At 29.5% G+C, this 15,614-nt stretch overlaps 1 protein-coding gene across 1 annotated transcript; it reads right to left on the bottom strand.

Annotated features, from left to right (window-relative positions):
• Positions 1 to 4,564: 4,564 nt before the first annotated feature.
• On the bottom strand, positions 4,565 to 12,486 carry LOC124808033 (neurexin-1a). Its single transcript, XM_065811383.1, has 4 exons — positions 11,860 to 12,486; positions 11,574 to 11,764; positions 11,287 to 11,484; positions 4,565 to 5,155 (listed from the first exon to the last, which is right to left on the bottom strand). The coding sequence occupies exons 1-4, from the start codon at positions 12,360 to 12,362 to the stop codon at positions 4,821 to 4,823; spliced, it is 1,227 nt and encodes a 408-aa protein (XP_065667455.1). The 5' UTR covers positions 12,363 to 12,486; the 3' UTR covers positions 4,565 to 4,820.
• Positions 12,487 to 15,614: the final 3,128 nt, after the last annotated feature.

Raw genomic sequence — 15,614 nt, 5'->3', positions numbered from 1 at the left:
ACAGATTGTTATTAATAAAAAACAAACACTTACGCAACTCAAAGATAATTTAAAATATCATTTAGTAAATATGGATTTTAATATTCTAAATATTGCCAGTCTTTTTTAGAAGTTATCAAAATAAATTTATAATGATACATTAACTTAAACAACTTTAACATGTTAACTAACAAAAAACTAAAAATAATAAGATCAACTATTATTATTAAGAATATCAATGTCTTTATCACACTTCTTTAAAAATGTTAACTTTTGAATATTTGGTCTTGAAGTTTAAAAAGATTTGTTGTTTTGTTTCATTTAATTTATTTTACTTTTGACACTTTTATATATTTTATGTTGTTGTAGATGGAATTTTATTCATTTTATTATAAAAACGACAATACAAGGCAACATGTATATATATGTATGTGTGTATGTGTCATGTGTGTATGTATATACACATATATATTTATAGATTTCATATCTTTCTTAACTTGGTTTACTTTTAATTTTTTAGTACTTTTTTGTTTCTTAACTTCTTATACTTGACGTTTTGTAAAGATTTTTTAATATTTTACAGACTTAAAAATACGATTGTAATGGGGCTCGGTGATAAGGCTAATTGATGCCTTCTTCTTGCTCCAGCCATTTCCTTTTGTTATATTTGTATGTTGTATAAATTCTTAACGGCGAAATAAATGAAACTACTACTAAAATAATTTTGAAGAAAATAAAAGTTTGAATGTAAAATATTTTTTCCCATGAAAATAGCTGTCTTTTTAATGAGTGTTAAACGCGCAAACTTAACTAATTACCTAAGCACATTAATAACTTAAGATCTCTCTCATGGCATGCGCAAAAAATTTCTACCGCTGTTTTGATGTTTAAGCATTATGAAAAACTCTCTTTTGTTTGTTATAGTTGTTAATATCTTTGTATATTTTATGTATATAACATTAATATAACTTTTTTTATAAAATGTTTTGTTTCGTATTTTAGAAAATAAAAAAAATTGAAAAAAAAAATGTGCAAGCGACAGGATTTGAACCCTAACATTGTACTAGTAAACAAACGGCTTCGACCACCAAGGCACAATCTGCCAGATTTTAATACCATTAAAAAAAATAATTGGATAGCTTTATACGGCAAATAAATTATAATTAAGGAGGATTTGCCGCAATTTTTTAAAAAAAGTAAAACTTTATAAGAGTAATATAAAATATGTAAACTCCAAAATGTTTTATTTTGTATTTTAAAAAATCAAAAGGATTTTTTAAAATTGAAAATGATGGGATTTGAACCACGATATTTCACTTCAGAAAGCTGCTAGCTAACTACTTCGGCCACTACACACTAAAAATTAAAGGTAGAAATTTTTAGTTAAGGTAGGATATGTGATATACCCTGAGTAAGGTATAATTTTCTACCTTATAAGGTAAAAAATTATACCTTTAAGTTAGAAAATTGTATGAGAAAAAATTGTTTTTAATATAATTTTCTACCCTAAAAGGTAGAAAATTATACCTTACTAAGGGTGTATCACATATCCTACCCTAAGGTAGGCATTTCTACCTTCTTTTTTTTAGTGTGTATGGCACACTAATCTGTCAATTTTTAACACTATTACTAAACAAAAGACGGCGAAATAACTTTATAAAACGACAAATAAATGCTGTAACTCAAAGTTAAGGAGATATTTCCGCAATACAATTTTAAAGTAAAAATAAAACTGTAAAACTTGATATGTGTTTTAACATTGCATAATTTGAAGTTTACATAAGTTAGATATTTGCATACACTTTCGTTCGTATTTTTTTATACAAGCAGCAATTCTTTTTAGACATTAACTCGGGTGTGATGGTTGCCGTGAGTAGGGGGGAGACGGGGCTAATTGGCAGCAGGGGTAAGTTGACGAACTGCGTTTTTTCTTCAGAGCCTTTCATCAGAATGTGACAAAAATTACACAGAACCTTCCTAGTTGACCATTTTATCATTCACTATAGTATTTTTAAGATTCGCACATGCGCATGGGATATTAGGATTTATTTTTTTTGGACAAAAACGTAACTTTTGGAACATCGCTTCCGTTTTATTTTACGAAGAAAATAGTTAGTCTTATGAAAAATAAAATATTGTGAAAATTCCAGTCACAATTGTTTTACGGTTTCGAGTCATACTTTTTTTCAATAGTTTTCGTTTTTCAGGATCAATAGACTGTTTATTAAAAAAAAGGCTCTTGGGGTAAGTTAGCAGAATTTTCACGGGGTTAGTTGGCTCATAACAATTACTATGGAAAAAAAAAAAAATTTTTTTAATAAATTTTTTTTATAATGAATGCAAGGTAAAAATGTCACCTAAATTCATACTGTTTAAAACTACGCTTTAATATTTAAAAAAGTTTGCCGTTAGGGCTACAGAGCTCAAAGAGTATAAAGAAAAGCAACTAGCTTTATCTCTTCCAATGTTCACCAGATCTACTTGCACTTTGTGAGATCAATTTGAATTCAGCTGTCTTATCTTGTGATCTTAGTATTGATGGTCATCTTTTTTTAATGCGTAAAGACTAGAATAGTCACGTGCTTGGCCTGGGCATTTACATTCGTAAGAATTTACCCTTTTGTCGCAAAATTAAATTTGAATCCACAGACTATACACTCTAAAACTTTTCTCTTTGTTCTATATTGCTTGCCTTTATCTCAAGACTGCACTCTTTTTGATATTACTTTTGATCAAATTGACGAAGCGCTTTCACTTTATCCTTCAGCCAATATCGACGTTGTTGGTGACTTTAATGCTAATCACTAAGAATGGATGGGTTCTAGTGTCAGTGAGTCTGTCCACAGTGATTGAGTCATTGAGTGAGTGAGACAGTGAGTGAGTCAGTGAGCGCAGTGAGTCTGCCCACAACTTTTGCCATTCTCAATCTCTAATACAAATAGCCAACTTTCTAACTCACTTTACAGACAATCTAAATCATTTACCTTCTATATTCGACTTATGTCTTGTTTCTGATCCTAGTCAGTGCTCAGTTTCACTACATTTACCGTTAGTTACATCTTACAACAACCTTAAAGCTGACTGGGACTGTTTCCGTAATTTTCTTCGTGAAAGCTTTTGAGTATAAATCTTTTGTCTTCCTGCTGGCAATTTTGCTTCTTACATAGCTTCTTCAATTCAGGCTGGCAAGAAGTCTTTTATTAACACTCAATATTTCCAAGCGGAACCCCACTCTTCTCCATGTTTTCCTCTCATTATGTTTCCGCAATTTCTAATCGTACCTATTATTTCCATATCTATCGCTAAAACAATTCTCGAGAAAACAGCCCTCTGTTTACTATTACTAGATACCATTGTAAAAAGGTTTTTTTAAAACTTTTCATCAATCTCGTCTCATAGGCATCTGTCAAAAATTCTGGAGAGCGATCTAACTTGTCTAACTATCGTCCCATTAGTCTTCTTCCTATCATAAGCAAGGTTTTGAGTCTTTAATTAACAAACACTTAATCACTCATCTTAAATCTAATAACTCACTTTCTGATCATCAATATGGATTTCAATCTTCTGGCATTGTTTGCTGATGATACTACCATTTATTCTTGACTTGATAAGAAATAAATACTTGGAGGGGGCCTTTAATCTTGAAAAAGATCTCACTTCTGCTACAAAATGGGGCTCTCAGTAGCTGGTGAACTCAAATAAAACTAAATGTTTTTTTAGTCCATTGTTATTGTAACAGCCTAGACCTTCCTACATTTATGAACGGTAATATCCTTGAAGAGTCATCAACCCTTCGTTTTCTAGGATTAAATTTTACTTGCAATTTTTAATAGAAATCATATTTCAAATCCATGGCAAAACTAGCATCTGCTAAGATTGCATCTCTTTATTGTGCTTGCCACTTTCTTATATCTGATTCTACTCTTTTTCTCTATTAATCTCAAATCCGTCGTTGTATGAAATACTGTTCCCATATTTGGAGCTAATCTTTGAATGATGTCCTTTCTCTTTTAGACAAGATGCAAAAATGCATTGAAACATGGTCAGACCTGCTCTTAAGGCCAACCTTTAATCCTTGTTACATCGTCGTAGTATTGCTTCTCTTTCTTTTTTCTTTAAATACTATAATTGGCGCTGCTCTAAAGTGCTAACGTCTCTTGTCCCATCTTCTAAAATTCATTGTCGTGTTACTTGTCATTTAAAAAAGTGTCATCTATTTACTGTGACTATCATTCGGCTAATTTTTTTCCTTGAACATTAGCTCTTTGGAATTTGTTATCTTCATCCTGTTTTCCTAATTCATATTATTTTTAATCTATTAAGTCGTCTGTTAATCGTTATCTTCCTTTAAAAATTTTATTTTTCCTCTTCCAGTAACTTCCAACTCTAATAGTGGTTGCTTGCAGCCTTGTTGAAGCGAAGATTAAAAAAAAATAATGATAATATAAATAATGTAAAAACTTAATAGAATTAAAAAATTAATAATAGTAATACCCTTATTTTTTTATCTTTAATATTGTTAACACAAAAAAACGATGAAAAATAACTTTTGAAACATTAAAGCTGAAAATAATAACAAATCTTTGTGTTAAGATAATTTTCTTGAATCATTGATGACTCAATATTTTTATGTTGACATAATTCTCTTGAACCATTGATGACTCAATATTTTTATGTTGACATAATTCTCTTGAATCATTGATGACTCAATATTTTTATGTTGACATAATTCTCTTGAATCATTGATGGCTCATTGATGTAAGCAATATAGAAGTTTTTAAAATTGATTTAAAGTTTTTTTATTATTTATGGTTTTCATTTTTACGGACTTTTTAGTTTTTTTAGCATTGCGTTACGTTGTTAAATAATTCATATCCAAGATCACTCCATACTGTTTTAACAATTTTATCGTTTGAATTAAAAATATTATGTTTAAGACATCCTTTAAAATATTTTTTGCTTAATGAATGCGTCATATTTTGCGGATTGCCAACTCCACCAATATAAAAGTATTCTTGCTCTTTGTTAAATTGAATTTCGTCTTGGTTTTGAATGGACAATAAAGTGAATATTTGTCTGTCGAGTTTAATTTTAATATATTGGTGATGTTTTACTAGGGATAAATAATGCCATTGCTCGTCTAGTACAAAGTTGCCAACTTTTACGCTGACAGAACCTAAAAAAAAATTTTACAATTTGAATCAGTAAAATACTTTTGACAAATATATATATATATATATATATATATATATATATATATATATATATATATATATATATATATATATATATATATACATATATATATATATATATATATATATATATATATATATATATATATATATATATGTATATATATATATATATATATATATATATATATATATATATATATATATATATATATATATATATATATATATATATATATATATATATATATATATATATATATATATATATACAGTGGTGGCTCAAAAAATTAGAGCCACCCAACATTTTTACAAATTTTCATATTCTGAAGCTGATTTTCCCTATATTTTGTAATGAGTTAAATTTACAACTATTTATTTTGGGAACATAGGATATAAATAATAGTAAATGACAAAAATATAGAAGTGTAGCGTATATTTAGGAAAAATAAATAAGATATACAAAATATTGTACACAAAATCACTAATACTTAGTGTGGCCACCTTTTGCAGCAATTACGGCTTCAACTCTTCTGGTCATACTTTTGATGAGGTTTTGACAATTTTTTTTTATTTCCTCGCTGTGGTACCAAACATTTATTAATTTTTCAATCAAATCTCTTTTATTTGTTATAAGATTTTTACTTATATCCCTCTTTAACAATTCCCATAAATTTTATATGGGATTTAGGTCGGGCGAGTTTCCTGGCCAGGGTAATACATGGATTTTTTCAGCCTCTAAAAACTTTGTTACAGTTTTTTCCTTATGGCATGGAGCAGAGTCGTGCTGGAAGGTAAAGTTCCCATTCGGTTACCACTCCATCGCTTGAGGAATCATTCTTTCCTTCCAGACTTGGGTGTACTGGTCCTGCCGCATTGTATTTTTTACAATGTAAAACCTTCCAGTACCCTGGCTACTAATGACTGACCAGACCATAATTTTTAGCGGATGCTTCACCCTCTCCACAAGACAATCTTCATTGAACATTTCACCTGTCCTTCTTCGGACGAAATTAGTTTTATCCATTAGAATTTCCAATGTGGATTCATCTGAGAAGCAAACCTAAAATTTTCAAAATAGGGTTAATATTTTTGATGAAATATTTATATTCTTTTCTTTTAGTATGGTATTCGTTTAAATTTTAATGTGTTTATGAAGAGAAACTGAGTACTTACTCTTTCCCAATCATCAGTGGTAAAATGGCGATGATTTTAAGCCCATTGGAGACGTTTATCCTTTATTGTCTGGATGAGCCTTGGTTTTTTGGCTGGTCTACAGGCCTTAAACCCCTGCTCCGCCATTCTTCTCCGATGTGTTGCAAGGGATATTTTTATACCTTCATTGTTTATGATTTCCTTAAGCACTTTTTTCGATTTTTTATTATTTTCTATCACAATATCCCTTATTTTTCTTTCGGTGCGAGGCGTTGTAATTCGATTTCGTCCACAACTTTTTCTTTTATTCAATTTTAGTGATTGATTATTGTCCAGTTTTCTTTTAATCCTATCGACTGTTGCTCTGGAAACATTCACACACTTGGCAATTTGCCTGTTGGAATGATTTCCACTCGACAAATATCCTTGAATAAGCCCTAGTTTTGTGGGAGAAATATCTTTCTCTTTGCCCATACCTAAAAACACCAATTATTTTAAAAAATAGCAAAATTTACCTAAATATGATAAAAAAGTTGTAATATATTGATAACTTACTTGTAAATAGAATATATAATAAGTGTTGAATAGTAAAATAAACAAATTTTAGTGTAAAAATATAAAATCAACAAATACAAACAGAAACACAACTATCGCCCAGTACAACACGTGCTAAAATGTGACATCTTCTGCAATAATGCAACTAACTTCACTCAAAACCGCTCAATAGTGTTGTCATTGTAAAAATATGTTCAAAACAAAGTAATTAACAATACGAAATGACAAAAACTGGACATCCGTATGTATTTTAATTAATTTCACAGTCGAAACTCAAATATTGTCTAAATTTCGAGGTGGCTCTAATTTTTTGAGCCACCACTGTATATATATATATATATATATATATATATATATATATATATATATATATATATATATATATATATATATATATATATATATATATATATATATATATATATATATATATATAAAGTATGGTGCAAATCAATTGCATCAAAATCAAAAACAATAAAAATCCAGGAATTTTTAAGTTTTCTTTCAATAAAACTTATACATTGATATTTTGTGAGTCCTCCTTGAGCTGCTATAACTTTCTGCACACAATTTGGCATAGAATCTACTAAATTTTTACAAATGTTTTGGATTTCTAGGTCTCCAAATCAAATCTGAAGGATAGTGGTGGTAAGCTTAGTTTTAGTTGTGCAGTCATGTTTTTGCAGCCTTTTTTTTACAATTACCCAAAGATTCTCAATTGGATTGAAATCTGAAGAGTTTTCAGGCCATTTAAGTTATTTAATATTATTTTCTATCATGATTTCTTGACTTTTTTGAGTCTATGGCATGAGACTAAATCCTGCATTCTGTTTCCATTTTTAACATTTTATTTTGTTTCCAACACTTTTAACATCTCTTGAAATAAATGTATTGCAGAACCTCACTAAAAGTGTCAAAGTTCATCATGCCAGTAACTGGGTAGAGTGCTCCTGGTCCAACAGCAGAGAAATAACCAAACATCTTTTCTGACAACAAACAACAGATAAATAACCAAGTAAGAAACAACAGAGAAATAACCAAAACATCTTTTCTGGATACTTGACATATTTTTCAATGAGTCCGGGTCTATAGGCTCACCATCAGAGCAACGAAAAACTTTGATAACTGATCTTTTACTTTAAAAAATAATTTAACAATTATCAGGCTTGTTATTAAATAAATTAATCAACAATTATAAAGTGTCTTCAATTTAATTTCTTCATTTAAAATAGTATGGTTGTACAGATACAATAAACAAAATAGCTGTCAATTTAATAACTACATTATACCGTACTCTTCTCCATTTGTCTTTAGTCCACTCTTTGTATTCCTTTGTCCACAAGAAACGCTTCTTTTTTCATGGCATCTGTAAGTAACAGTTTTATAGAAAGTTTTCTGGCAAACAGCTATCAATTTTATAGGCATAGCACTCGAGCAGACATGGATGTCATGCGTAGCTAAAACATTCATCAGTTGGTAACTTGTTTTTGATACTCTCTAGCATCAGAAACTGGTTGCTTCTCGCTAAGGTCTCTTGTTTTCGACCACATAATCCTTGTTTTAATGGTGATAAGTTGCCAGTTGCAAAGTGATGCTACTTGACCTGACTAACTGTAGATTATTATACATATATATATATATATATATATATATATATATATATATATATATATATATATATATATATATATATATAACTAATTATGTAGAAATACCATTAAATGCTTAAGTTCCATAACTGGAATGTGGTATCTAGAATCTGGAAAAAAAAAATGAAATCAAAAGTTTACAACTGGCGTAAAAAATGACCATAAAAACACTTCTAAATCTTTAGTGATCATCGGAAAATGCTTTTTAATTACACAGGATGAGTCAAAGGCGGATCCAGACCATCTAGTAAAGGGAGGCGAAATTAAAATTTTTTTGAGTCGGTGCATCCATTTGGGAAAGAACGAGGAGGAGGAGGAGGGGGTTGTTCATTGATACAAACTAAGCAGGGAAGGGGCGGGCAATTTTTCTCGTTTTTTAGTTAATTTTTTTAGAATATTAGTCTTTTACTGTTTTAATCTATGTTATTATAAAATTATATTATAGATTATCAGTCCATCATTTCGATTTTCTTTTTTGCACAACACAAATTTATTAAATTTTTTATCACATCTAAACAGCCTGCCTAAATTAATTTAAATATATAAGTTTATAAAAAACAACCTATTTAAAAATATTTGTAGATGATAGGGGAGGAGGGGGGGGGGGGCCATCACTCACACCCCCCCCCCCCTCTCTATGGATCCAACCTTGGGATAAATGCACTTCTTAGTAAAATCGAAGGTATATAAGATAAAATACGATATAAAGAACTGTAAAATATTATAGTAATGTACTTAATAAATAAGTGGTTGCGCGCAAGGACTTAAGTTGTCAATGTGACCAAAACCATGGTTAAAGAACAATCCTTCGTCTTATCAGGGCCATATCAGATTGTAAGGGCTGTTTTGAAAAAGTTTGTACAAACAACTAAATGACCTACAGTCCTTAAACCACAAAAAAGAATACACATTTGACAACCTCGTACGCAGTAATATAAAATATAGATAACTTGAAAATAGTATATATAAAAATTATAGTAAAATAGAGGAATACGCTTGGGTGGTAGACATGGTAGATCTTACGATCTCATAAGCTGGACTGTTTATAGACATACTTTGTTGGTTAGAATTCTGTATATAAATAATATGTATGAAGGGCCGTCGCAAAGAGGTTTTAAAAGGAATGTGGGTTAAAAAAGGGGTTTAGCCGACTGTAGGTAAAAATAAAAAACTGTTGCTAATTAAGGCCTTAAAATAAAAAAGGTCCTCGTTGGCTGACATTTACCGACTTCCAACTTAAGATCCAAATTTGCCGACTCCATCGTCCAAACTTGCATAATAATTTTTAAAAAAATGTTCTAGGGGGCTGGATAACTCCCTAAGCCCCTTTCCTAAAAACGATCCTGTATGTACCAGTGTTGTTGCTTTGATAATATAAATGAATGCATATATTAGTAGATGTGGTGAGAAAAGGATGTAAAAAAAAAATTTAGAAAAATAGAGCTACAACTATAACTGGTGTTGAATGTAAAATTTAGTTATTGGATAGAAAAATAGTAAATAAATCAAGAAAATATGTGAATAATTAAAAAATAAATATGTGAATAATTAAGGTATCTTACTATACTAAGGAAATGTATATATAAACAACAATTTGCGATAAAAAAAATGACGTAAAAACTACATCAATAAAACAATAAAATATATGAAAAATCTTCAGCAATAGAGCGATTAACTGTATTTCTTCTTCATTAAATGAAGATATGATTTCAATCATTGTTTCCAATTAGTAGACCTATGTGACTGAACAATTGTGTTATAAATGGTAATGGGCGATGTGTGTGTTTAAGTTAAGGAGAAAAGTTCTTTTTAAACAAATAATACGAGAATGAATTATAGTAGATGGTACAAGGGACGCTAGCTCTTTAGAGCAGTGCCCATTATAGTTATTTTAGAAGAGAGAAAGATAAGCGACATTACGATGATGTGATAATGGTTGGAGGTTGGTTTCAAGAGCAGGTCTAATGTTTCAATGCATTTTTTCATCTTGTCTAAAAGAAAAAGGACATCATTAGAAGATTCGCCCCAGATATGGCAACAGCATTTCATACAAGGCCGGATTTGAGATTAATAGAGATAGAGAATAGAATCCAAAGTAAGAAAGTGCTTGATAAAGAGATCCAAAGTAAGAAAGTGCTCGATAAAGAGATAAAAAGAAAGTGCCGAGCTCGATAAAGAGATGCAACCTTTGCAGATGCTAATATTGCAACGGATTTGATGTATGGTTTCCAAGAAAGATCGGAAGTATAGAGTTAATCCTAGAAGATGAAGAGTAGATGGCTCATCGAGTACATTACCGTTCATAAATGTAGGAAGATCTAAATTATTGAGAAAAACTGAAAGTATTGGTGCCAAAAAATGCTTCTTTTTAAACATTTTGACCACCAGCTACTTAAATGCCAACATAACTTTAATATGCGAACAAAAAAAAAATATACCTGCTGAAATATTTGCATCTGGCACTTTTAGAAACATTTTAAATTAAATAGAAAATTTATAAAATTATATCTGGTCAAGTGAACAGGGCAAAGACTAATTATGCGTTTTCTGTCTGCAATTTTATTACATTTTAAAACCACAAGCTACTCTTACTAAAATAAAATAAAATATACATGCGTCGCGAAAAAATATATCAAAAAAGTTATACCTGAAGGGCACCATCCACTTGCATAATTTGAGTAATCAAAAAATTTTTTATCAGAATAGTTTATACAATATGAACAACTTGTACAAAAAAAGTTAAATATATATACCTCCTGCTGCATTTCCTCTGCAATATACGTTTCCGTTGTATACTTCAATTATAATTATACTTTTTTTAAAATTTGTCGCTAAAATTACTCCTTCTGACATAGTCTTAAATTGCGTGAGAATTTTTATTTCTCCTTCTAAATTTTTGTTTCCTTTAAATGTCACGTAACTTTTACCATCAAAATAAATAGTTGGATGCTCTGTTGAGAAACAATTGTCAAAAGGGAATCATTAGATATCTAAAAACAATTTTGCAAAAACTTTTATTTTTATCAAAAAATTGATTTACCGATTTCACATGCAATTCCCTTGAAGCCTGTTCCAAAACAGTCACAAACTACATGATCATAATAGTTGATACATCTACCTCCGTTATGACAAGATTGAATTAAACAAGCATTTACACAACCTTCTTGTATTAAATTAGATATCTTAAATAACAGACTTTCACTTTGAGGTATGTCAATGCAGCCAATGAAACTAAACAAACGTAAAATCATTACTAATTAATATCAGTTAACATAGTTAACATTTTCAAACTTAAAGCTATTTGGTGAAAAAAATAGATAAATTACCTGTTACCTTGGAATATGCCTTCAACAACATTTGTGCCAAAATGTATGGACTCCCATTTAGAAAAAATCTTCTTTTTTTTATTTGCAATTAATACAGTTTGGTTGTTAAGTTCTAATTTTAAGGCTGCATTTAACTGAAATAGCTTTATAATGTACCATCTCCTTATTTTTATTACAAAGTCAGTTAAACCAGGAATGTTATAATGTTGATCTTCAACAATGATATTAAATTTTCCATTTGATATTTTAATATGCAGTCTTTGTGTACTGAGTTTGTCATAAACTGACAATACATTGCCATCTTTTCCACTACTTGACAGTCTAAAATAGAATGCCTCGTTGTTTTCATTCCAGTTTGTATTGACAAATATAGCAGATGAATTTTTGTTAATAAATGTAAATTTGTTGTTGTTTTTCAAAGCTCTGTTGGCAGACACATTTTTAATGAAAAAACATATAAATGCAATTACAAACTTTCTTTTGAAAATAAAGTACAAAATCATAATTGATTGCAATATTTAAAGTTATCTTATAAATATAGGTAAAGCTGTAATGTTACAAAATTAGTATTAAGTCTTCGTAAATCTCGTCGTAGTTATATAAAAAGTTATTTTCCAAGCTTGTCTTAAATTGGTTACAAATATTCAATTTTTATTAACATGTGTTATTTGTTTTTAAGCACGTCGCACCTCTTTGCGGTTAAAAAAATATATATACGCGGTATAAACATATGTTTATTATTTGAAAGTTCTGTAAAGAATAAACATTGAATTTATCATATATACATATTAGGGTATACCATACTCATGCATTGTTTTGATTCAGTATTTCACTTTTCCAATGTATGTATAAAGCCTGAGTTGAATGGTATTTTTTGGTGAAGCAACAGTTCTTGCTACCGAAAAAACATTTTTCTTTTCTGAAAATTTTGTGTTTTTTTACCTAAATGTTGACTATTTATGTTACAAATGTATAAAATGACTATTTATAATAGTGATTAACCCTTTATTATAATAGAATGTTTTTTATTTTTTTTTTAAATTTTTGTGTATAAGTGCTACTTAATATTAAACTATACCTTACAAATAGGATGATAGCTATTATAGATTTATTTTCAATTTAGTTGCTATTATTCCGGGTTTTTTAGATTCATAGTATATTCGAAATACAAAAATAACGTTATTAGATAGTAAGAAAACCTGAAAATCCATTAACACAAAGCTGAGCGCGTATCTTGTAGGTCCTAGAATGTTTCTTAGGGTTATGGTTAAGGTTAGGTCTCAGTGGGCACGGTACGTTTTTAAAACGTTTTTTAGACGTTTTTATAAGGTTTAAACCTAATAAAAACGTCGAAAGAACGTTTTAAAAACGTACTGTGCCCATTGGGGTAACCCTTACCCTAAAAAACTAAAAGTAAAAAATAAAAAATTTTCTCCAAACTGAATTTCCAACAATACGCGATTGTTTGTAGTGATGTCTTCTCAATAAAACATTTTTTAGATCTTTTTACTGGGCTCACATTAATGAGCTTTGTTTCCGTCATATCGTAGAAAACTTGATGGGCCAACTTCTTCACAAAAAAGATGGCGTGGAGCAATTGAAAAAATTTGCTTCAAACAAAAAAAAAATTATAAAAACTGATTAAGTGGTTCCTGAAATATTTCAAAAATCCCAACGGTCATTATCATTCCGATCAGTCTTTAAATGCGGTAGGTTGTCTCACAGTTGACGGCTTACTTGCGGCATGAGATGCTTGTTTCTATTTATGAGCAATGATGATCTTAAACCTGAGAATGCAAAGATCTTGAGACTGCTTGCAGCCTGACACATGGTTTACCCTTAAATGTTTTTTGAGATTAAAGTAAATTATGGCATTAAATGTGGTTCTGGTCATCTCTTAAACCTATTTTGAGTCTCGTAGAAGCAAGATGATAGAATTAAAGAAGCCTCTCAACCTTATCTAAGAAGTGAACCCTTGTGGGCTGTTTCTGAGAATATACTTGTCGCACTTCTCAGTTCCGATAACTCAAAACAAAGGTGACATTTGCCGTCGACATTTCATTCCAGACACTTCCACAATGGTCTCACATCAGTAAAGCCATATGGCTTTACTGATGTGAGACCTTTTAAAGTTACCCAAACATTCAACCTTAATGCTTATGACATTAAAAAACTTATTGGTTGGAAAAAAATGTCATTATTGAATCAGTTTTCATTGCAAACTTATCATTAGCCTAACTCAATCCATTAAGAGTTTCTTCCCTGGAGCTTCCTTCATTCCATACCCAAAGTTGTGAGAGAGAAGTCAAACTCTTTTTGAAATTGAAAACCAATGCCTGTAATGAAATCAAAAAAAGACTTTGAATAATTTACTAATGCTAAAAAAAAATTATATTGTAAAATTTTTAAAACTAGCTCTCACTTGTTTTAATACAGAATGTTTTTTTTATGAATGAACATTTTTAGTTAAACTCGAGTTAGTACCAATTTTTTATTGTTAATTTGATATTAATTGGTTATTTCTACTTATTTGTTTCTTGGTTATTTTATCTTCAAGTTTGTGAAATTTATTAGTTTTTTATATTAATTTTTTTTATTAATTTTTTTTCCAACTATTCCAACTATTTCTTGTTACTTTTTTTAGGAGGAGATGGGGGTAAAACAATCCCTGTCTCTTTGTTAAAATTTATAAAGCTTTGGTATGCGGAATATTTTTGAAAAAAAGCATTTGAGTAAGGTTTACATAAACAGTAATCGTAATATATCTTGATAGTTGAAATAAAATTATCAAATAATAATGGGAGGCGGCGGGTTTTATACATTTATGGCAGAGGAATCCGAATCCATGATAATTTCATCTTCTTTATTACTCGTGGTTTACTTTATAAAATTTTAATTTGTAATAATAATTGTCAAAAATATAAAAATTTATAAAAATTAAACCTTAGTTTAAAAAGATTAATTCTTAATAAAACCGTAATTTAAAAACCCGTTTCCCGGTAGCTAAACATTCATATTTTACAAAAATGTTATCAAAATTTAATTTCCCATATCCAAATACATAGGGATCCAAGCGTGCTAGACCAAAATTTTAAAAATTTAAATTTTGACTGAAATAAATTATACTCTACCCTGCAAACATTGTTTTAGTGGATTTGCAGTATATAGGCATTTTTTACCTGTTTATTGGAGTTTTGCACATCGGTTTTTTAGTGGGCCATTCGTAGCAACCACTATAAATTGCAAGCCAATAACTCTCCGCCATGTTAGTAGTGGCTAAGTAAAACTACAGTGGTCTGCTCAAAATGCCTATATAGATCCAGTGAAAATCCGCAATGCTTGCTGGGTAGCATGCATATCTATCTGCATTAAATATTAACCGACTTATTTTTGCTTGTTAAATAATTTTTTAAATGAAGATAGAGATTACTTGCCCACTTGCAATAACTAATGTAACATTGCTTGCTATATTGCATTAACTAATGTATCTATGGATAAATGAAAAATATAAGTTTTTTAAATACATATGATACAAATGGAGATTCGTTTTCAGCATGATCCCCAGAGTTAAATAGAACTTTTTTTATTAAACTAATATTAACTGATATTATTTTTCCAATGTGTTTTGAAGGTTTTGTTTCCCAGTCGTTGAGATTAGTTAGTTAAGTGTAAACAGTAAAAAAATAATTTTAAATTATTACCGGAAAATAAAATATTATTATCCGCAAAAAGAATAAATTTCAGGAGCTTAGAGG

The sequence above is a fragment of the Hydra vulgaris genome, chromosome 12, assembly GCF_038396675.1.
Source record: "Hydra vulgaris chromosome 12, alternate assembly HydraT2T_AEP".
In the NCBI taxonomy this organism is placed as follows: domain Eukaryota; kingdom Metazoa; phylum Cnidaria; class Hydrozoa; order Anthoathecata; family Hydridae; genus Hydra; species Hydra vulgaris.
Note: the sequence above shows the minus strand (reverse complement) of the source record. Positions and strands in the feature narration are given on the sequence as shown.